Source organism: Pituophis catenifer, unplaced genomic scaffold (genome assembly GCF_029215685.1).
Source record: "Pituophis catenifer annectens isolate HBS135680 unplaced genomic scaffold, rPitCat1.0.hap2 SCAF_2, whole genome shotgun sequence".
Classification (NCBI taxonomy): domain Eukaryota; kingdom Metazoa; phylum Chordata; class Lepidosauria; order Squamata; family Colubridae; genus Pituophis; species Pituophis catenifer.
The window spans coordinates 260,222,964-260,241,468 of NW_027256882.1; the positions used below are offsets into that span (position 1 = coordinate 260,222,964).

An 18,505-nucleotide genomic window follows, 5' to 3' on the forward strand; every position below is an offset into this window, starting at 1 on the left:
TCTTTTCTTTTATGTACACTGAGAGCGTATGCATCAAGACAAATTTCTTGTGTGTCCAATCACACTTGGCCAATAAAGAAAGAATTCTGAATGCAGTGTATTTGAAAGAGAGGGCAAAAACATGGGTGCAAGCCAGGGGTGAAATCCAGCAGGTTCTGACAGGTTCTGGAGAACCGGTAGTGGAAATTTTGAGTAGTTCGGAGAACCAGCAAATGCCACCTCTGGCTGGCCCCAGAGTGGGGTGGGAATGGAGATTTTGCAATATCCTTCCCCCAGGAATGGGGAGGCAATGGGAATTTTGCAGTATCCTTTCCTGGAGTGGGGAGGGAATGGAGATTTTGTAGTATCGTTCCCCTGCCACGCCCACCAAGCCACACCACGCCCACCAAGCCACGCCCACAAAAGCAGTAGTAAACAAAATTGGATTTCACCACTGGTGCAAGTTATATGAGAATTTTCTCCTTCCTAGAGCAATTTTACAGAGCATGAATCTTCATTATATTGCTGTAACTTTTAAAATCAGTGTTTTTCATTCTAGCTTTCAGTCCTTTCAGAGATTTTTTTCTGCTACTAATTGATTTACAATGTACCAAATATACTTTTGCTCTTTTTTCTAATTTTGTAAATCATCCTATTTTTCTTTTATAAGAGCAGCATATACAGGTAGCCTTGGAGTTACAACAGTTTGTTTACTGACCATTGGAAATTACAATGGCACTATAAAAAATGACTTATGACTGTTTTTCACATTTACGACCGTTGCAGCATCCCCTTGGTCACGTGATCAAAATTCAGATGCTTGGCAACTGACTTGGATTTATGACAGTGTCCCAGGGTCATATGATCATCTTTTGAAAGCAAAGTCAGTGGGGAAGTCAGATTTACTCAGCAACTTTGCTACTAATTTAACAACTGTAGTGATTAACAACAGTGGTAGGTCATAAAATGGGGCAAAACTCACTTAATACCTGTCTTATTTAATGACAGAAATTTTGGGTCCAGTTGTTTTAGTAAGTCAAGGACTACCTGTATTCCACTAAATATTAATATGCTTGTACATGATCAACCCAAATACTTTAACCATTTTAATAACTGGCTCTAATAAATATCATAAATATGAGGTATTAATTGGCCCTAATTAATTTTAGAATGAGAGGCTTCCAAGGTTTTCCAGACTGCAGCTAGACTGGGAAGTTGAAAACCAACCCAAAGAAGGCAAACAATTTTTTAATGTTTTCTAAGGAAAAAACACGGGCATCTCCACATTCACCAGGAATAAAGCTTGCTCTGAAGACTCATCTTTTTTTTTTTTGTTTAAATCAAACACTTGTGCTTGATTTATTAACTGTAATATTTAAAATTAAGTCCATAAATTGAGTTATACATGGTACTCTACAAGCATATTCAATACACTGAAAAGTTATAGGTTATGCAGACCTAATGACCAAACTTTTTAAAAAATTCTAAATAAGGGATGGGGGAACTGCAGTCTGTTCAAATATAGTTTTGTATTAATGAAATGATTGTCTTATATGTATGTTCCAGTTCTAATCTTTATTTGTGTAAGATAGGCATTGTTTGGATAAGAATAGTCAATTTGCCTTTTGATAACGTAGTATATAAATACACAATTATAGCGAACCCTGTGCTCTGTGAGACTGCCAGGGCTAGGTAAGAAAGTAGAGCTGAGACAGACAGTCTTGCAATCCGGGATCACATAACTACCTTTGGAAGTCTTGGGTGCAGCCGACAGAACCCTCCCAGAGTTTATCACACACTGGTAAATGATTAAATTTACCTTTTTTCCCCCCGGCTTTAATTTTTGCTTAAGTTGCTTTCTGGAACCCCAGTCTTTCCATCTGAAATAAGTTCTACCGTCAGGATATTGTTTTTCTTTCTTGTAGTATTTTCTACTACAGCATCGTCTTTGTGTTGCAGTTTAGATTGAATAATATGATTAAAGGAAGCTATGATGAAAGTTACAGTAAACAGAAGGCATGAAGCCAATATTTCTGGGTCTTAAGGCAATTAATCTAGTTTGGCTTCCTGATTGGCAGTAATATTCAGTTTTCCTTCATTTGTCTATACTTAATGGAAAGATGATTATCTGTGAATTGAGAATGTCATCCTGATTCGTTATTTGGGACTACATGCCTGCCAGATTTGACTCGTTCTTTAATCCTTAACAAGATTTTCTATCTTACAGTATTGTTTTTCCTGACCAGTTATATCTTCCCATCATTTCTACCCAATTTTGTCTCCTCCCTTTTCACTGCTTTCCTTCCAAATATAGCAACTTTTTCTTCTCCCAGCTTCTCACCTCCTTTATACTGTTTCTGCTGGAAAGAGGAGAGAAGTATGTCGGAGTGTGTGTTTGTGTATTTCTACAGAGGAGGCTGATTTGTATGTAAGAGAGGCAGAGGTTCTTTGGTGCAGAGGCCAATTAGTTTTCTAAATGAGATCATTTGAATCACCAGTAGTTAATACAAGTTAACTCTTGAGTTAACAGCCTTGTTTAGTGGACTTTGGATGCTATGAATAAAATCTGTAACTTGTAATTTCCTTCAAATGTGTAAAATCCTGTTTGCCATTTTATGCATGCATTAAAACCTATTCCCTATTTTATGCATATATAACTGCCTGAAATATGCATACATAAAATGAATAAAATATGCATGCGTAAAATTGTGTTTCCATGCATAAAACATTCACATTTATAGTATCATTTGGATTTAACTGTCATTCTTTTCTTAGATACTACTTTCCCGTGTTAGTATGTTAAATCCAGCATTTAGTTGTAATTCAATTTATGCTCCCCCATCACCACTAGTTCTGGCTCTTCTTTTTTTTAGATAGGCTTTTGATGTTTGTGTATGTGCGTCTGCATGCATGCAGTGTATAAATGCATGCATGTATATATGTATACACTCTCTCTCTCTCTCTCTCTCTCTCTCTCTCTCTCTCTCACACACACACACACACACACACACACACACACACACACACACACACATTATGCACATGCAAGTGTTTCACATGCATGTATTTTTTACAGAAAAATATTCCAGAATTGGTTTCAGTGGGACATGGTGACCTAAATTAGTAAAGGGGAGCAAAATAGATAATGCACAGGATTTTTGTCTAAATAAATATTTCTTGCTATTTACTTTTCCATTAGAGATGGAGGTGAATTTGTCATCCTTCGGGATAAATATGATAATGTTAGCAAAATTCTTTTAGTTCATTTTCTCCCATGTTTTTTATAAAGTAGTATTTTTGCAAGAGCATTATATGAGAAACATCAGTAATTTAGATTATTGGAGAGATGCAGGGCATTTCAAAGAGGTATATTGAGATATTTCTATTTGTTTACAATTCTGGCTTCCTTTTTCTTACTTCCATTATTAGCTTACCAGTAATGTATGCTACACTGCCAAGAGGCATCTATACGAGTGTGCTTTCTGATAAAGAAGTATTTTGAGAGTACCATGGAGCTATTTTGTAAACAAAAAGCCCTGCACTCTAAAAACTGAAAGGTAGTTTTTAGAGTGCCCTTCAACACTTTAAAATTTTCAGATTTGCCTGCTGATCTTGAAGATTCCTGGTTTGTTGCACCATTTTAATCAGGGATATGCAATTTAGATATATCTTTGATATAGTTTTCAGGTCTTGTCACATGCTACACAGTAGCTGGTATAACCGATGTGTCAAGGTTCCAAGTAATACATCCTCAGAATAAATGTCCAAGGCATCCATTTAGGAAAATATCAAACTGGCACGGTCTTGGTGCAATTCCGACTCTGGCCAGACTTCGGAATTACACTCCGTAAAAGGCAAAAGTTTGAAACTTCCCCCCATAGTCTCAATCTCCAATCAGTTCTCAGTCCATAGTCCGATGACTCCAAACTCCACCTTCCTCCAGCTGCAGGCACCATCTCAATTCCCACGAGAAGGAATGCCACCTAGCCATAGGTGGCATTATCTCTACAACCCCCCTTCCTGTTGCTAGAATGTGGCGAACCTCAAGCACTGTTAAATTCCTTTATAGAAAAGCTAAAGAAAGCTAAGAAAAGAATAGACAGAAAAAAAATAGACAAAGGCTACACTAAAATATGGCTACACATATGTCAACTTCAGGATCGACACGATGTCCATTTTGAGAAGGTTTTAAGGGATGAAATAAGTAACCAAAGAATTTAAAACACTTAAAGCACCCAATTTCCTTTTTTCAAATTACGTACTGTAGATGCTCTGTAGATACTGTAGAGTACTGCACACCAAGACAACTAGACACAAGAACAGTTTTTTCCCGAACGCCATCACTCTGCTTAACAAATAATTCCCTCAACATTGTCAAACTATTCACTAAGGCTGCATTACTACTACTATTAGTCTTCTCACTGTTCCTGTCATCCATCTCCTCTCACTATGACTGCATGACTCTAACTTTGTTGCTTGTATCCTTATGATTTATATTGATATTGATTGTTTCCTGATTGCTTATTTGTACCCTGTGACTATCATTAAGTGTTGTACCTTGTGATTCTTGACGAATATATCTTCTCCTTTTATGTATACTGGGAGCATATGCACCAAAGGCAAATTCCTTGTGTGTCCAATCACACTTGATCAATAAAGAATTCTATTCTATTCTAGATGCTCCAAATTTTTGATACACATGGGGGAAGGGCATGGTCACATTTTGCCTCCCTGATCTGCACAATACAGGGGAAGGTTGAGATTTGCTTTTCAGATGGTAGGTTGTCCAAAACAGTTGGACAGGGTTACTTGAATAGTAGAAAATAAATAATATTTTCCTTCCCTTAGCGTTTACAGTGTGAAGCTAGATAAAGAAGCATTATTGTTGTTTCTCTAGAGAAAAGAAAAAGACCATGGTCTAACTAACTGGAGTTTACAATAAAACCATTTTTCAAGTAAGCATTAAGTTGTACTTAAAATGATTGTAACTTGGAAACTGCACCTTGGTTCATGTCATTCATTAGCTTATAAATAACTTACAAAAAAAGACAACAAAGCAGGGGTGAAATGCTGCCGGTTCGGACCGGATCCCCCGATCCGGTAGCGATGGTGGCTGGTGGTTCGGAGAACCGGTAGCAAAAATCTCTGAGCCCCTCCCCCATCATGCCCAGCTGAGCCGCACGATCATCAGAGGCTTTTTTTTTACTTTTAAAAGCATTTTTTCTACAACCTCTTCCGACGAAAAAATAATTTTAAAAGTAAAAAAGAAAGCGTCTGATGATTGTGCAGCTCAGCTGGGATCGTCAGAGGCTTTTCAAAGCATTTTTTCTGCAACCTCTTGGCCGAAGAGGTGGTAAAAAAAATGCTTTGAAAAGTCTCTGACGATCCCAGCTGAGTTGCCTGATCGGCAGAGAGGCATTTTTTAAAAAGCCTCTCTGACGATCCCAGCTGAGTTGCTTGATCGGCAAAGGCTTTTCAAAGCATTAGAAAAAATGTTTTGAAAAGTTTTTTTTTTAAAAAAAGTTGGTCACGCCCACCCAGTCACATTCCCCCCCCCACCAAGCCCACAGAACTGGTAGTAACAAATTTTACATTTCTCCACTGCAACAAGAAAAGAGAGAGAAGTAGTAATGGGGAGAGTATGCAATTATTTAATTTATTAGCTCCAGAAAGTGGTCAGTGTATGCCAGTTTTTTCAAACTTGACAACTTTATGATGTTGGGCTTCAACTCCCAGAATTCTGGGACTTGAAGTTTATACTATACATCTTAAAGTTGCCAAGTTTGAAAACACTTGTAGGCTGTAGGCTTTGCAGACTGGCCATTGTGTAATGAGCAACAATTATATTTAGTCATTCAGATTCTGGAAGTGACTTGCCCAGTCATTAATGCCAAGTAATTATGTTTCAATTTTGTAGAAGCCTATAATAATCAGTTTTAATAATCACCTAATGTTTTTTCATTCTATTTCAGTGTTCCAAAATATAAATATTTCCAATACAAATATAATTCGTATTCACAATTGAGTACATTCTTTTGCTTTTCTTTTTATTATTAGGTAATTACAAACAGAGGAATAACTTAAACAATCATTGGTTAAAGTATACTTGCAATTCTAATTATTAGATATACAACTAATAATTTGTTTATTATTTGTGCCTTTGGAAAAAGATATCGGCTTATACCATAAAACAGAATATAAACAATACAGGTAACAAGACTATTACGCCATTTGCCACTGAAAAATTGCCATGTTGTAAATCCATGTAACATAGTTCTTTTATACCGTTTTTTTTCTGCATAATCCAATTAGCCCCCTGGATTGTTTATGTTTTTGGCATGAACCTGATCTTATTATCTTTACTTTTTAACAGGGTACCTGAAGTTGTTGCTCCCTTAACAAAAGACTTAAAACAGTCCCAGTATGTGAACACCAGTTACAATGGGTCAGCTAAGGAGCCCCAACAGAAAAAGAAAAGAGGAAGAACAAGAAGAGCCAACAATGATAATTATGATGCTGATTATACCACAGGTGGCGAATCTTGTGATGAACTGGATGAGAATTGGGACAGGTATTGGCTACTCCACCTATTTGGCTGTTGGTATAGCACTAATAGCCAGTGAGGTCTATAGAAGATTTTAGTTCTAGCAATATCTATAACTGTATGACAGTTAATGATGCTGGGGTGATGATGATGATGATGATCTAAAGTTATATGCTGCCTGATTCCCAGCAACTCTGGGAGATGTTTATGTGCTATGGAAAGAGGAAGGAATAAAAATTGAGGTTCAGTCTCACATTAGAAATCATTAGCTAATATTTTGACAAAAAATGGATGAAATACCTTTCCTGTTACCAAGAAAAATAATAATCCTATCTATGTTTGAGATGAAGCTCATGCCTTTTATGAAAGCAGGTGCACAATAATTTAAGGTTTTGGAATTCAGTAGAAGTGAAAGATATGATAGATGTAGTTGCTGTATTAGTAGTGTGTACAGTGTGCACAGTGTGACAATTTTGAGACAACCCAGGAGCAAAATACAGTAAACAGAAGTTTGTCTTTCAAACAGTTGTTGATCTACAAGGAATATATACATACACATACTAGGCAAAGTCAGGCAATCAATCATCAACTATAGCACGGAAGCACACACGGAGAGAGAGACACCCCTCACAGGGCCTAAATTTTGTATACAGCGTCTTAAAGTCGTATCAGCTCAAAAACCTTGCTGACTTATTCTCTGCCTTATATCATTGTAGCAGCTGGTCAGCTTTTAAAGTATTTCCCTGACATAGTGTCATTTGATATCAACCTATAACTATTTGTGTATAAGTGTAGAACAGTGAAGAGAAATGCAGCCAAATATTATATGCTGAAGTGCAGTCTCTGAAACTGTAAGACCATCAACTTTATTTTGAGATGCTACTTATATGTATCAATGTCTGATTATAGAATTATGGTGAGGATTTTGATGATGACACTCCCTCCCTTGATGTTTCATTCTGCCCCTTTGGCACTTTTAAAAAAAATCTAAGTTTTAAAAAGTCATCCACACAATCTGCATTTTTTTGAAAAATCTATTAACTGGCTTGCAATATTTACACTATGTCTATAGTGTTATTATAGTTAAGTGATTTTTCTTTTTGACTATAATTTTTTTTAAAATGATGTTTGACAGATTATGTCTGGAGTTATTTGTTTCTGATTGAGTTTTATGAGAAATCAGTCTGGGTTAACTGGGAGTGTTTAGTGTATGAATATAGTAAATAAATAAAAGAAGTGGAGCAAATTGTTTAAGACAAAATATAATAATCATTTTTTAAAAAGGAAAGCCATAACTGCTCTACATTTTGGAAATATATCTGTTCACATTTTAATGTTTGTTCAGTATTGCATTAACCTGCAACAGTATGTTCATTCATAATAAGTATTTATCTAGTTCATTTTCTTTCTATACATTTTTAAAAAATCACCCACACAAAATGTGACTATAAAAATAGAAACTTAAGGAAGCCTTAATTATTTAATTAGCATTAACTAGCCCACATATCAACATTTTAAAAAAAAAGTTTGCTGGGTTGGGTTGGGTTAAGAAAGAAGGCAATTTGAGTATAAAATGTTGCTTTGTTTTGTAGAAATCATTTTCAACCACAAATGCCTATGCCAAGATGAGAATTGCCTGTAGAGAATCAAATTAGTCATTATATTTTGCTGTTTGGTCAATATGCTACTCATTGTGTGTAGTTCATTGAAAAAAGGATGCAGAAAATATAGCCTGTCAAGTACATTTGAAGAATTGGTGGAATTTGGGACAAATTTGGAGTGTTTTAAAAACAAACTAAATCAGTGGTTTCCAACATGGGGCTCACGCCCCACGCTCCACAGGGGGGCAATTTGACTTTTAAGGGGGGCAATTGGAACCTTGTTTAAACCAAGTTAATGGCCTTTTAGGCTTCCTCAAAGTGAGTAGGAGTCACTTTTTGAATAATAAGAATTATATGGCACCGGGGGAAGGGTGCGGGGGGTGCGGCATCAGGATTTTAGAGATGCTTAGGTGGGGCATGGTCAAAAAAATGTTGGGAACCACTAAACTAAATACAAGTTTCTTCCTTTAAAACCCCAGATATTTTTTGGTTAGATACATTTTGCGTAATTTCAGTGTAGCCCTCCAGCTAATAGAAGCTCTGTCTCCATTATAATATGAATTAAAGATGTGGAATTGCAAATTGTTATTATAAAACTGCATGTTTGTACTTATGAGAGTACTAATGTAAAAGAGTATTCAATTAAATGTAAGTGTAATGCATATATTGGAGAGCAAAAATGAAAGGTGAATTTAACTCCTATGTTAATATACTTTTTTTTTTTTTTTGCAAACGTAAATCGGTTTATTTTGAGTATAATCTGACTGTAGTTATGGACCCAAATCATTTTATAAAATCCATTTTAAATTATTTGTCATCTAGAGAGTATCCATCTGTATCATCAGACCAGCAAAGACAAGCGTACAAGCGAGATTTTGATGCAGGATTACAAGAATACAAACGATTGCAAGCAGAACTTGATGAGATTAGTAAAGAACTGTCTCGTCTTGACAAAGAGCTGGATGACTACATTGAAGGCAGTGAAGAATATAAGGTAGCCTCTTTATTTAAAGTTAAATTGATACAAACCGATAATTCATGTATTTTCCACTTTAAAATATATAAGGAATTATTATGTTTGTAGTTAATATTGGTCCTAGAGTTATCCTAGAAGTTGGCCCTAGAGTTGATCCTAGAGTTAAGGATGTTGCAACTGCTTTTTATTCAGGTCATGTCCAGAAAATAGGTTGAAGTAATTTTCAATAATTACCCAAACCTTTTTCAGCTGTCTCACTGAGTGAATCACCTTCAGACTCATTTAACATCACTGGGATTGCTTCAGAGCTTCCTATTTTTGTTTTTTGAAATGTTCTAAAACATGAAGCAATATATACTTTTGCAAAATCAATAATAGGTTAAAGACTATTAAATTATTTTGTTCTCAGATGTTTATAGGATACTGAAGAATTAAGATGAAAACATTTCATTTATAAACAAGGACCTAGGGAAAAACACATTAGAATTTATAATCACTATAATTTTGTTTCCTAGAAATTAGTCTTATCATACTTTAAAAGGCTTACAAGCATTTTTCTGTTTATGAATTTCACAGAACAGTGGAGTTTATCTAACAAATAAGATTACCTTGATTAAAATCCTTTATTTTTTTGAGCAGGGGAATGGATAGCAATCTCTGATCAACCAGTCACTAATCGCTGATGGGAGTTGGAGTCTATCAGCATTTGATATAAACTCTGCATCCCTGATTTAGAGGAAATGGCATATTAAGGAAACTTTTAAAACTTATTCAGACAATAAAGTTGTCTATTTGCTATGGTGGTTAACAAAGTAAAAAGTATTCAGGAGTTCAACTTTCACATGAGGAAGGTTTTGTGTCTCAATACTCATTGCTTCTTCCTTCCTGACACATTAAAAACTTAACCTTCTTAAAAGATCATATTCTGAGCTTAGTCTGAGAATATTGAAGTCTCTTTTCACTATTTTTTGGTTTAGACATCCTTCCAGTCTATTCAACAATGGTTAAGAAAAATGCTTTGGGCTTCTTTTAGAATATCTTTTCACAAATGCAGTTTTTCTTGTTCCTCTCTGGCAATCATCTTTTTTTGTGTTCCTCTCCATACAAACACAATCGAGACCACAATTTCATTTGTAAGTCATTGCAGTTGTTAAGCGAGACCCACATGACTCCTTCATTCAATGACTGCATTTTCAGCACTCACAGTTGTAGTTATTAAACAATTGCATGGGTTGTTAAGTGGAGTGCCCGAGTGCCTCAGGTACAGTATAAGCTACACAGTACAGCAGTAGGCAGAAGCACTGGGTCGAGCTTGAGGTAGTGGACTTGGGCCTTCAGCAGTCTCAGCCAGCTGAAAGTGATTTCTTTAGGCTTGCAAGAAAGCTTGAAACAAAGGCACAATTGCTTTAAAGATATGTTCATGTTCTGCATGTTTTAACGTATCTATACATATTTCAAATATTTCAGATGTAAAGAGTTAGCAGTAATTTGCCTTTAAATGCATTGGGTTTCAACTCAGTGGGTAAATTACCCCAAATTAGGTAAAAGTGGTTTCTCTTTGGGTAATGACACACAAACCCCTTACCCAATTTAAAGAAGGATTTTCTTATTAGTGATAAACAAGATTGTTTGATAAGTGGTTTGGGTAATGAAGGAAAAGGATTGGAAAGTAATGAACTACTACATGGTTGTCTAATTTGACACTGGGTCTTTTTTTCCCCATAGGCTGCAGCTGATGAATACAACAGATTGAAGGATATCAAATCAGTAAGTGGTTTTAAATACTAAAGTGGCAAGATTTAGTTTTAACTTTAATAAATTTTCATCGTTGAATCTTTTCAGGTCCCTCATTTACATTTCAAATTGTTTAGTTTATTTTCTTCTTTCCTTACTCATTCTTCATCTTCAGGCTGCTATGTGAGCTACTCATCATAACTCCTGTTTAATAGCAGCTTCCCATTTCCCAAATACTCCAGATAGATAGGATCATCTTGTGGAAACAAGATCCGGCAAAGAAGGCAGAGGCACTTTCCCCAGAGCCAATTCTCTATCTACTAGGGCTTTATGACACCAAACCTTGGTGGCACAGCAGACTAAAGTGCTGTTAAATAGCACCAGCTGCCTGCAATTACTGCAAGTTCAAATCTCACCAGGCTCAAGGTTGACTCAGCCTTCCATCCTTTCGAGGTAGGTAAAATGAGGACCCGGATTGTAGGGGCAATAAGCTGACTTTGTATAAAAAAGAACACCGCTTAGGGGGGCCCGAAAGCCCTACTAAGCAGGTATATACAAAAGTAGGAAGGCTATTGCTTAACGCATTGTAAGCTGCCCTGAGTCTCCGGAGAAGGGCGGCATATAAATCGAACCAATAAATAAATACCATAAATAAATAAATAAACTTTAAGAAATAAGTCAAAGTGAAGAAAGAGTTATATAGTAGTCAAATTTACAATAATCACAGTGATTCAAGATGTAAGAGTGTATAGACTGATTATAGCAAATCTTATACAATATAGGGTTCATAAAGAAAGGGCACAAGAACAGTTTGATCTTCTCATAGAAAGAGTTTGCAACCAGTAGTAGGAAATGTAGATGGGTTGCCTTAGGAATCCCAACTGTCCTCCTGTTGGGGGAAAGAATATTCTTATTCCTAGGGCACTTTGCATAACAATAATACAATTGTCATGCTAACAGCTGTGTGTTGTTATTTAAAGAATTAACTCTCAATCCATCTCAGATAGGGAAAGCTGGAAGGGCATTTACTATCTGCATCCTTAAGGGGATGGTGGTTGTAAAGACCATCAAAGTTTATGGTTCAAGGAGGACATGCCTAAGGTAGATAATTTAAATGTATAGAAAAAGCTGCCACAGTTAAAGCAATTGTGATAGACCTTGTATCACCAGAAACAGAAGGCAGGAAATAAATTCAAATGTTCAAGTGATGGTACTAATTCTAATAAAGGATAGAAATATAGGATCAATATGTGTACCAACTTATAAAATTAAAAAGGACTCAACTTTGCCTCTGTATAATGCTAAATGTAAAATTAGCTCCATATTCAGTACAATAGTTAACAGTATAATCTTTCTTGAAGATACCAGCATATAAGCATAGCTTGGTCTTCTCAAATTTCTGGTATCAGAACCACAGCAAACAAATTTCTCTCCCCCCCCCCCCTCTCTCTTTTTGCTTACCTCTGTCCCTAATAAATGTTGAGATTTCTTAATGCCTGTTCTGGCTGACAAAACACAAGTTAGTCACAAGAAAAAACAAGTTCATACAGATCTGTAATAGTAATAAGCAGATTTCTGGTTTGTAAGATCTGTCAGAGCCAGATTTCAGGGACATAAACTAGAATTAAAAGCTGAGAAATTATCAGAACCAAATGGCACTACAAGTATTTCAAACACAAATTCAATTCTGGTTACCCCAAGTCTTTTTTTATTTCAGTAATATAATTTAAATGAGTCAATTTGTTCTTACTGTAAATCTAATAGAATCTGGCCTGGCTTCATCCCACTATTGATTTATAACATCCCAGAGAGCATATTTGGTCCATTAGGATGGGTTCTATTCCATTAATAAAAGAGAAGTGCTTTATTTAATGTAGCTACTTAATTTGATTTTTAAACTGCAATTCTGGATCTGTTTACTTAACAATTCCATAAAAACAAGCAGGAATTAGTTATCAGGTTGTAATGTGTAAGACACTAAGATTCTGAAAATTGTAATGACTCTTCTTGGATGATGCAAATTAACTAACACATTTTGTAAGAACAGAGATAGAGATATTTTTTTGCTTGTTTAAAAGCAGTACAATTCTTTGGATTCAATTTGGAAAAGGTGTTTCACAATGCTCAAGAGCACAAATAGGATTTATTAAAATAACTGAAGTGGGATTGCCCAGTTCTAGAAATAGACCCAGTGGCTTCAATAATTCACAGCACATGGTGCTTTCAAGTTTCTCTGCATTCTGAAGCATCTAAACCAAATGTAAAGACAAACAATTTTAGTTTGTTCAGCACATTGTCATTTAAGTACCTTTTGTGCTATTATGGCTGTAGGAACTATAATTTCTTAATTTTGAAATATAGGACAATTTAATTTTATTACTATTCATTAAGGTTATGAAATAAATAGCCTTTTTCAAGTCAAACTTCATTCCTGGTGATTTCTTGGGTACATAAATGTTGTTTTCTTGACCTCAAAATAAGAGTGATTTTTCATTGTGTTCTTTGGGATGTTTTATGACTTCCCAGAAGCCCTGGGATGTCCTGGTGATTTTTTTTGTTGTTCATGTTTTATTTACTTTATTTGAATAACATATCACAAAATTCCATTTCAATCAAACAGTGTGTTGTCTGGGTACAGTTGTTTTGAGGTGATCGTAATCAAAATGTTTACAACAACATCACAATAACATTGATACTATAATAACAATATTTTGTTTGTCTATTTTATCAAATTTCCGTTTTAACATTTATCCTTTTTATGTCCCTGCATTTCTAACTTCTGTTTTTATTGTCTAACCATTGGTAAAATAAGTCCCATGTCAAAAAGTATTCAGTGTCTTTTTTGTCCTTAATAGTAAGTCCTGGTGGTTTCTTTAATCAGGTCCCACTTTGCTTAGCTTTTTTAAAATAAACTAAAATTGGCTAGCTACTGCCATCTGCTGTGATTATTTTTATGGATTAAAATAGAAGTATTAGTTACATTAGCATTGTATTCTTAACATTAATTTTAATAAATTTGACATTAATACTGCTTTGCACATTGTACTTAGTCCACAGATTATAAGAACCGAAAAGCACACTGCAAGATGCTGAAGAGTAAATTGTCCCACATCAAAAGGATGGTCAGTGATTATGACAGTCGGTAGTCATAACAAGAAGGAAACAAATCAAGTTGCATAATTTTCATTCAGCTGGAATACCTTTGTGTTGGACAATAGCCTGAGAGATCCTTTGTATACTTTTATATACTTCATAATATTTGTGCCATGTTTACCATGAAATAAGAATTCAGTATATGGGATCTTTTATAGTTTCACAGAGTCAAGGAATTTTACCACCTATGTTTTCAGGCTCAACAGTGGACATTTTAAGCATTTGCTTTCCTTGCCTTTGCTAACTCATTCCATTTTTCTCAGCATATTGCAATCTTAATTTCAGAAAAAAATGATAAATGTTTTTCATTACATCTTATATAGTACGGTATAAGCTATGTCCTTTATCTAAAACACCTGTCTTCCTCTCCTATTCTTAACCAATTTTATATATCTAGGTTACTTGTAAATAAAAAACTAGCAGGCTTTACTTTTAAATGGCGTCTAAATAGACCCATTGTTGATTAGCCAGTATAATATATTATTGACAATGTGAAACAATGTAAATTTATTCTGTTAAAATCTCAACTTGTATTTTAAGTATTTTATTACAGAAATATAATTTTTAGTACTAGTGTGTTTAACTTGACTGTCCAATTTGTAACTCTTATAAAAATGCCTGTATGTTATATTTGACTATATAAGCAGCTACAATTCTATACAAACTTAATGGGAAGTCCCAAATCAATGGGGTTTATTTCTGATATTGTATGCACATTTAATCAGTCCTTTTAAATTGCCAAAAAATCTAGGCTATTCTGTAAAGACATATGATACCATGGCCAAATGACAAAACTGAAGTAAAAGCAAATGTATTCACATTATGAGTAGTCCTTGTGTAACAACCATTCATTCAACAACTGCTTGAAGTTACAGTGGTGCTGAACAAGTGGTACTTTTGACCAGACCTTGAAGTTTTGGCTGTCCCAACCCCTATAGTCATGTGATTGCAATCTGAGTGGTTGCCAACTGGCTCACACACTTAAATGGTTGCAGTATCTTGCAGTCATGGGATCGCCATTTGAAACCTTCCCTGCCAGTTTCCCCCAAGCAAAGTCAATGGGGAAGCCAACAGAGAAGATTACAAGTTGGTAGGTTGCTCATGTCCTCCCCCACCCAGCAGAAACTACCTCTGGCCTTGCCATGTTCAAACCATATGCCCTCCCTGCCTGCTTGCAAACTGTCTGGGACTTGCTTAATGACTCTTCATCCTGGCTTAACACCACCAATGGGGGAGCGTTGTAAGGAAGTGATGTGGTCACGTGACATTGTATTTTACAACCACATTGGTTAGCAATAGAAATTCTGATCCGAATCACCATGGTTAACCAATGACTACCTGTAACATATTTAATGTCGTAATGCAATAATAATATTGAAATATTAAAATATTTCATATATTTTATGATATAAATTTTACCATGAAAGCAAGTACTATAAAGCAAGGGACCCTAACTTTTATACTAATTCTAATTCTCTGTTAGTTTTAAATGCGGGCACTATTTTGACAATTATTGCTGATATCGAACCCTGATGGAAAAATTATAAGCACTGAATTGAAAAAACAGATGCATTCATTTTAGATGTGTTCCAGTGTTGTACCTCATGAATGGAATTGGGGAATGTATTTTCTTTTGGTGGGTCCCTAAAATTGCCCAATTTTAGGTTTCTGACAGTGGCTCTATCCAGAATTCTTTTAGATTAGAGGTGGGGAGAGATGCTGGGGAATAAAATGAATGCATGCCATACAATTAGCAGAGGTATATGATGAGTCTGAACCAGGGGTGAAATCCACCAGGTTCTGACAGGTTCTGGAGAACCGGCAGTGGAAATTTTGAGTAGTTCGGAGAACCGGTAGCGGAAATTTTGAGTAGTTTGGAGAACTGGCAAATACCACCTCTGGCTGGCCCCAGAGTGGGGTGGGAATGGAGATTTTGCAATATCCTTCCCTTGGAGTGGCATGGGAATGGAGATTTTGCAGTATCCTTCCCCTGCCATGCCCACCAAGCCACACCCACAGAACCAGTAGTAAAAAAATTTGGATTTCACCACTGGTCTAAACTATGGGATTGCAAGCAAGTTTGATTGTAGAACCATAGAGTTGGAAAGGACACCAGAAGTTATGCAGTCCAAAGGTCTGTTAGACTCTGTTGCAGGGTCTCGAACCATGTTTTAAAAAATCCATTGAGACCAGTAGGATTCCGTCATGACTAATAAGTTCCGAAATGTGACTGTTTGGATCTATCTACTGTACATTTATGTAAGCACTGTAATAGTTTTTGTTTTAAAATCACTTTTTTAAAATAATGGAAATTATGTCTAAAATATGTGACTAGAATGCAATACCTGTATGTTGAAAGACTGGATTTCATTTTGTAATTTGTGATACAATGTCAATAAAAATAAAAACTTTGTCAATGTATAAACAATCAAATCAATTGTTTTGTTTCATATCATATGTGTAGGAACATTAGGTTTAGTTTCATTTCTGGACTATCTCAAGTTTCTTCATGAATGATCAAATTAGAGAGTTAGAAAAATTTATCAATCCTTTTCTCTGAAAAATAACCAAGACTCTGTTCAGAAGCATTATCTTGGGGAACAAATAAATTGTAGGAGATGATCAGGTTGAATCCAAGAGAAGGGTAAGGCACATAAACATTTTGGAGTCCCTTCATGACCACAAAAGATCTAAAAAAGTTCAGCCTTCCTTGAATGTTGTTGACTTTTTATCTACTGCCAATTTGCCTTGACCATTAGTAGTTCAGATTTTTGTAGAGGGATACCATGGAGTAAACTTGTAATCATTTGAACAACCCTAGTTCCCGATTTCTTGCACCTACAGAAACGTCTTTGAAATATTTACCTGCCAAATTGGAAATGCAATACTTTATCAGACCAATTTAGTAGCACAGCTTGGGATTCTATTATTGGTAACCCTAATATGTATATTAGTCTACTCATTTGATAAGTAATATGGTATTGGAGTCAATCCCTGGAGATAAAATGGAATTAAAGAACTGTTTAAAATAATTTTAAAAAAGATACTGCATTATATGCTACTTGCCAATGTGTTCATAGAAGTAATAAAGTAATATATCATATATCAGGAATCCAGAAGTGTGCCTTCCTCATAGCATTACCTACTTTCTGGATTGCTCCCCTTGAGATCAAGATGGCCCCTGTTTTGTTATTGTTTAAAAGAGCTTGGAAAACCTGACTCTTCACCCAGGCCTTTAGTGAGATAAAGAGATCCCTCACTTCATTTCACCTAGTCACTTGCAATCTTTTATATTTTCTTGATTTTCTTGTAACTTCTATTACTGTATTAATAACTCATAGTTGCTGAGAGTTAATAAAATTTAATAAATTGTTATATACTGTACAAAGATGGTTTTTAAAATTGTATGTATATTGCAAAAAGAGGGAAGAAAAAAACTTCAAAGTACTGTATATACCTTGTATGCATTAAATCTAAGGCAAGAGACTGTTTATTTCAGTTTCAGTCTGTTTTCAGCAATACTAATGAACTGAATATTGTTATAATTTCATTTTTTGTAACTTGTCTGCAACTTATATATAACTTGATAGCAGTCCACCATCACTTTAAAACTAATGGGAACAGGTTATATAAGGAGAATAAAGCTCAGTAACTCAAGCCTAAACTAATTTACACTAATCACGTGAACCATAACAAATATTTTAGTATTTTGTACATCCAGTCCATTTCTATTAAGCATTTGAGTGTCGGCAATAAAAGATACTTACCTTAATGCAAATATAGTTATTTTTAAAGATCTACAGTACTTTATATCAAATGAAGTTTGATAGTTTATTTCTGCTCTCATGGAATCTTGGGATGTGCAAATTTATTCATGGTGGAAATAGAATATACTGTATATTCGTGTATTTCCATTGGCCCAAATAATTGTCTTTAAGATTTCCTGATCAAATGAAGTAAATGAGAAATAAGTTAGAAGGCTAAACATTAGAATCACAAGCTATTCTGATTCACAAACTCATCCAAACCTGTCCCTTCAGGTGTTGCAAGAAATTATCTCCTGCTAGAAGAATGTTTTGTTAAGAGCATTAAGTTGGAAACTTATCTGATTAAAGAGTAATGTTTGATGCTCCTGTTTTGAACTGGGATATGTAAATACCTGGATCTGCCCTATACCACAGGGAAGGAATTTCCAAAGTAGAAAAAAAGGAACACAAGGTTCACACCAAGTTTCAATTTTAGTTAAGGAAAAAAAGGCTGTGGGTACAGAGCAGTGATGGCTAACCTTTTTGCTGTCGTGTGCCAAAAGCGGGGGGAGCATGGTGGGGGTCTCTCTCGCGTGTGCCCACATCCATAATTCAATGCGTCCCAGCCCCCCCCTGTGCATGTGACCCCACCCACCCCCCCACTCTTGGCACGCAATAGCACGGGGGGCCAGGTAGGCCCATTTTTCACCCTCACCAGGCTCCCCAGGCTTTCTAGGAGCCTGAGGCGGGCGAAAATGGCCTTCCCCACCCC

At 35.6% G+C, this 18,505-nt stretch overlaps 1 protein-coding gene across 1 annotated transcript in view; it reads left to right on the top strand.

Annotated features, from left to right (window-relative positions):
* OCLN (occludin) overlaps window positions 1-13,980 on the top strand; it is a 33,078-nt gene extending 19,098 nt beyond the window's left edge. The window contains exons 6-9 of the mRNA XM_070935805.1: window positions 6,353-6,550; window positions 8,947-9,118; window positions 10,826-10,867; window positions 13,885-13,980. Coding sequence (XP_070791906.1) covers window positions 6,353-6,550; window positions 8,947-9,118; window positions 10,826-10,867; window positions 13,885-13,980 — 508 coding nt within the window. The remainder of the gene's footprint in view (window positions 1-6,352; window positions 6,551-8,946; window positions 9,119-10,825; window positions 10,868-13,884) is intronic.
* The last annotated feature ends 4,525 nt before the right edge of the window (window positions 13,981-18,505 follow it).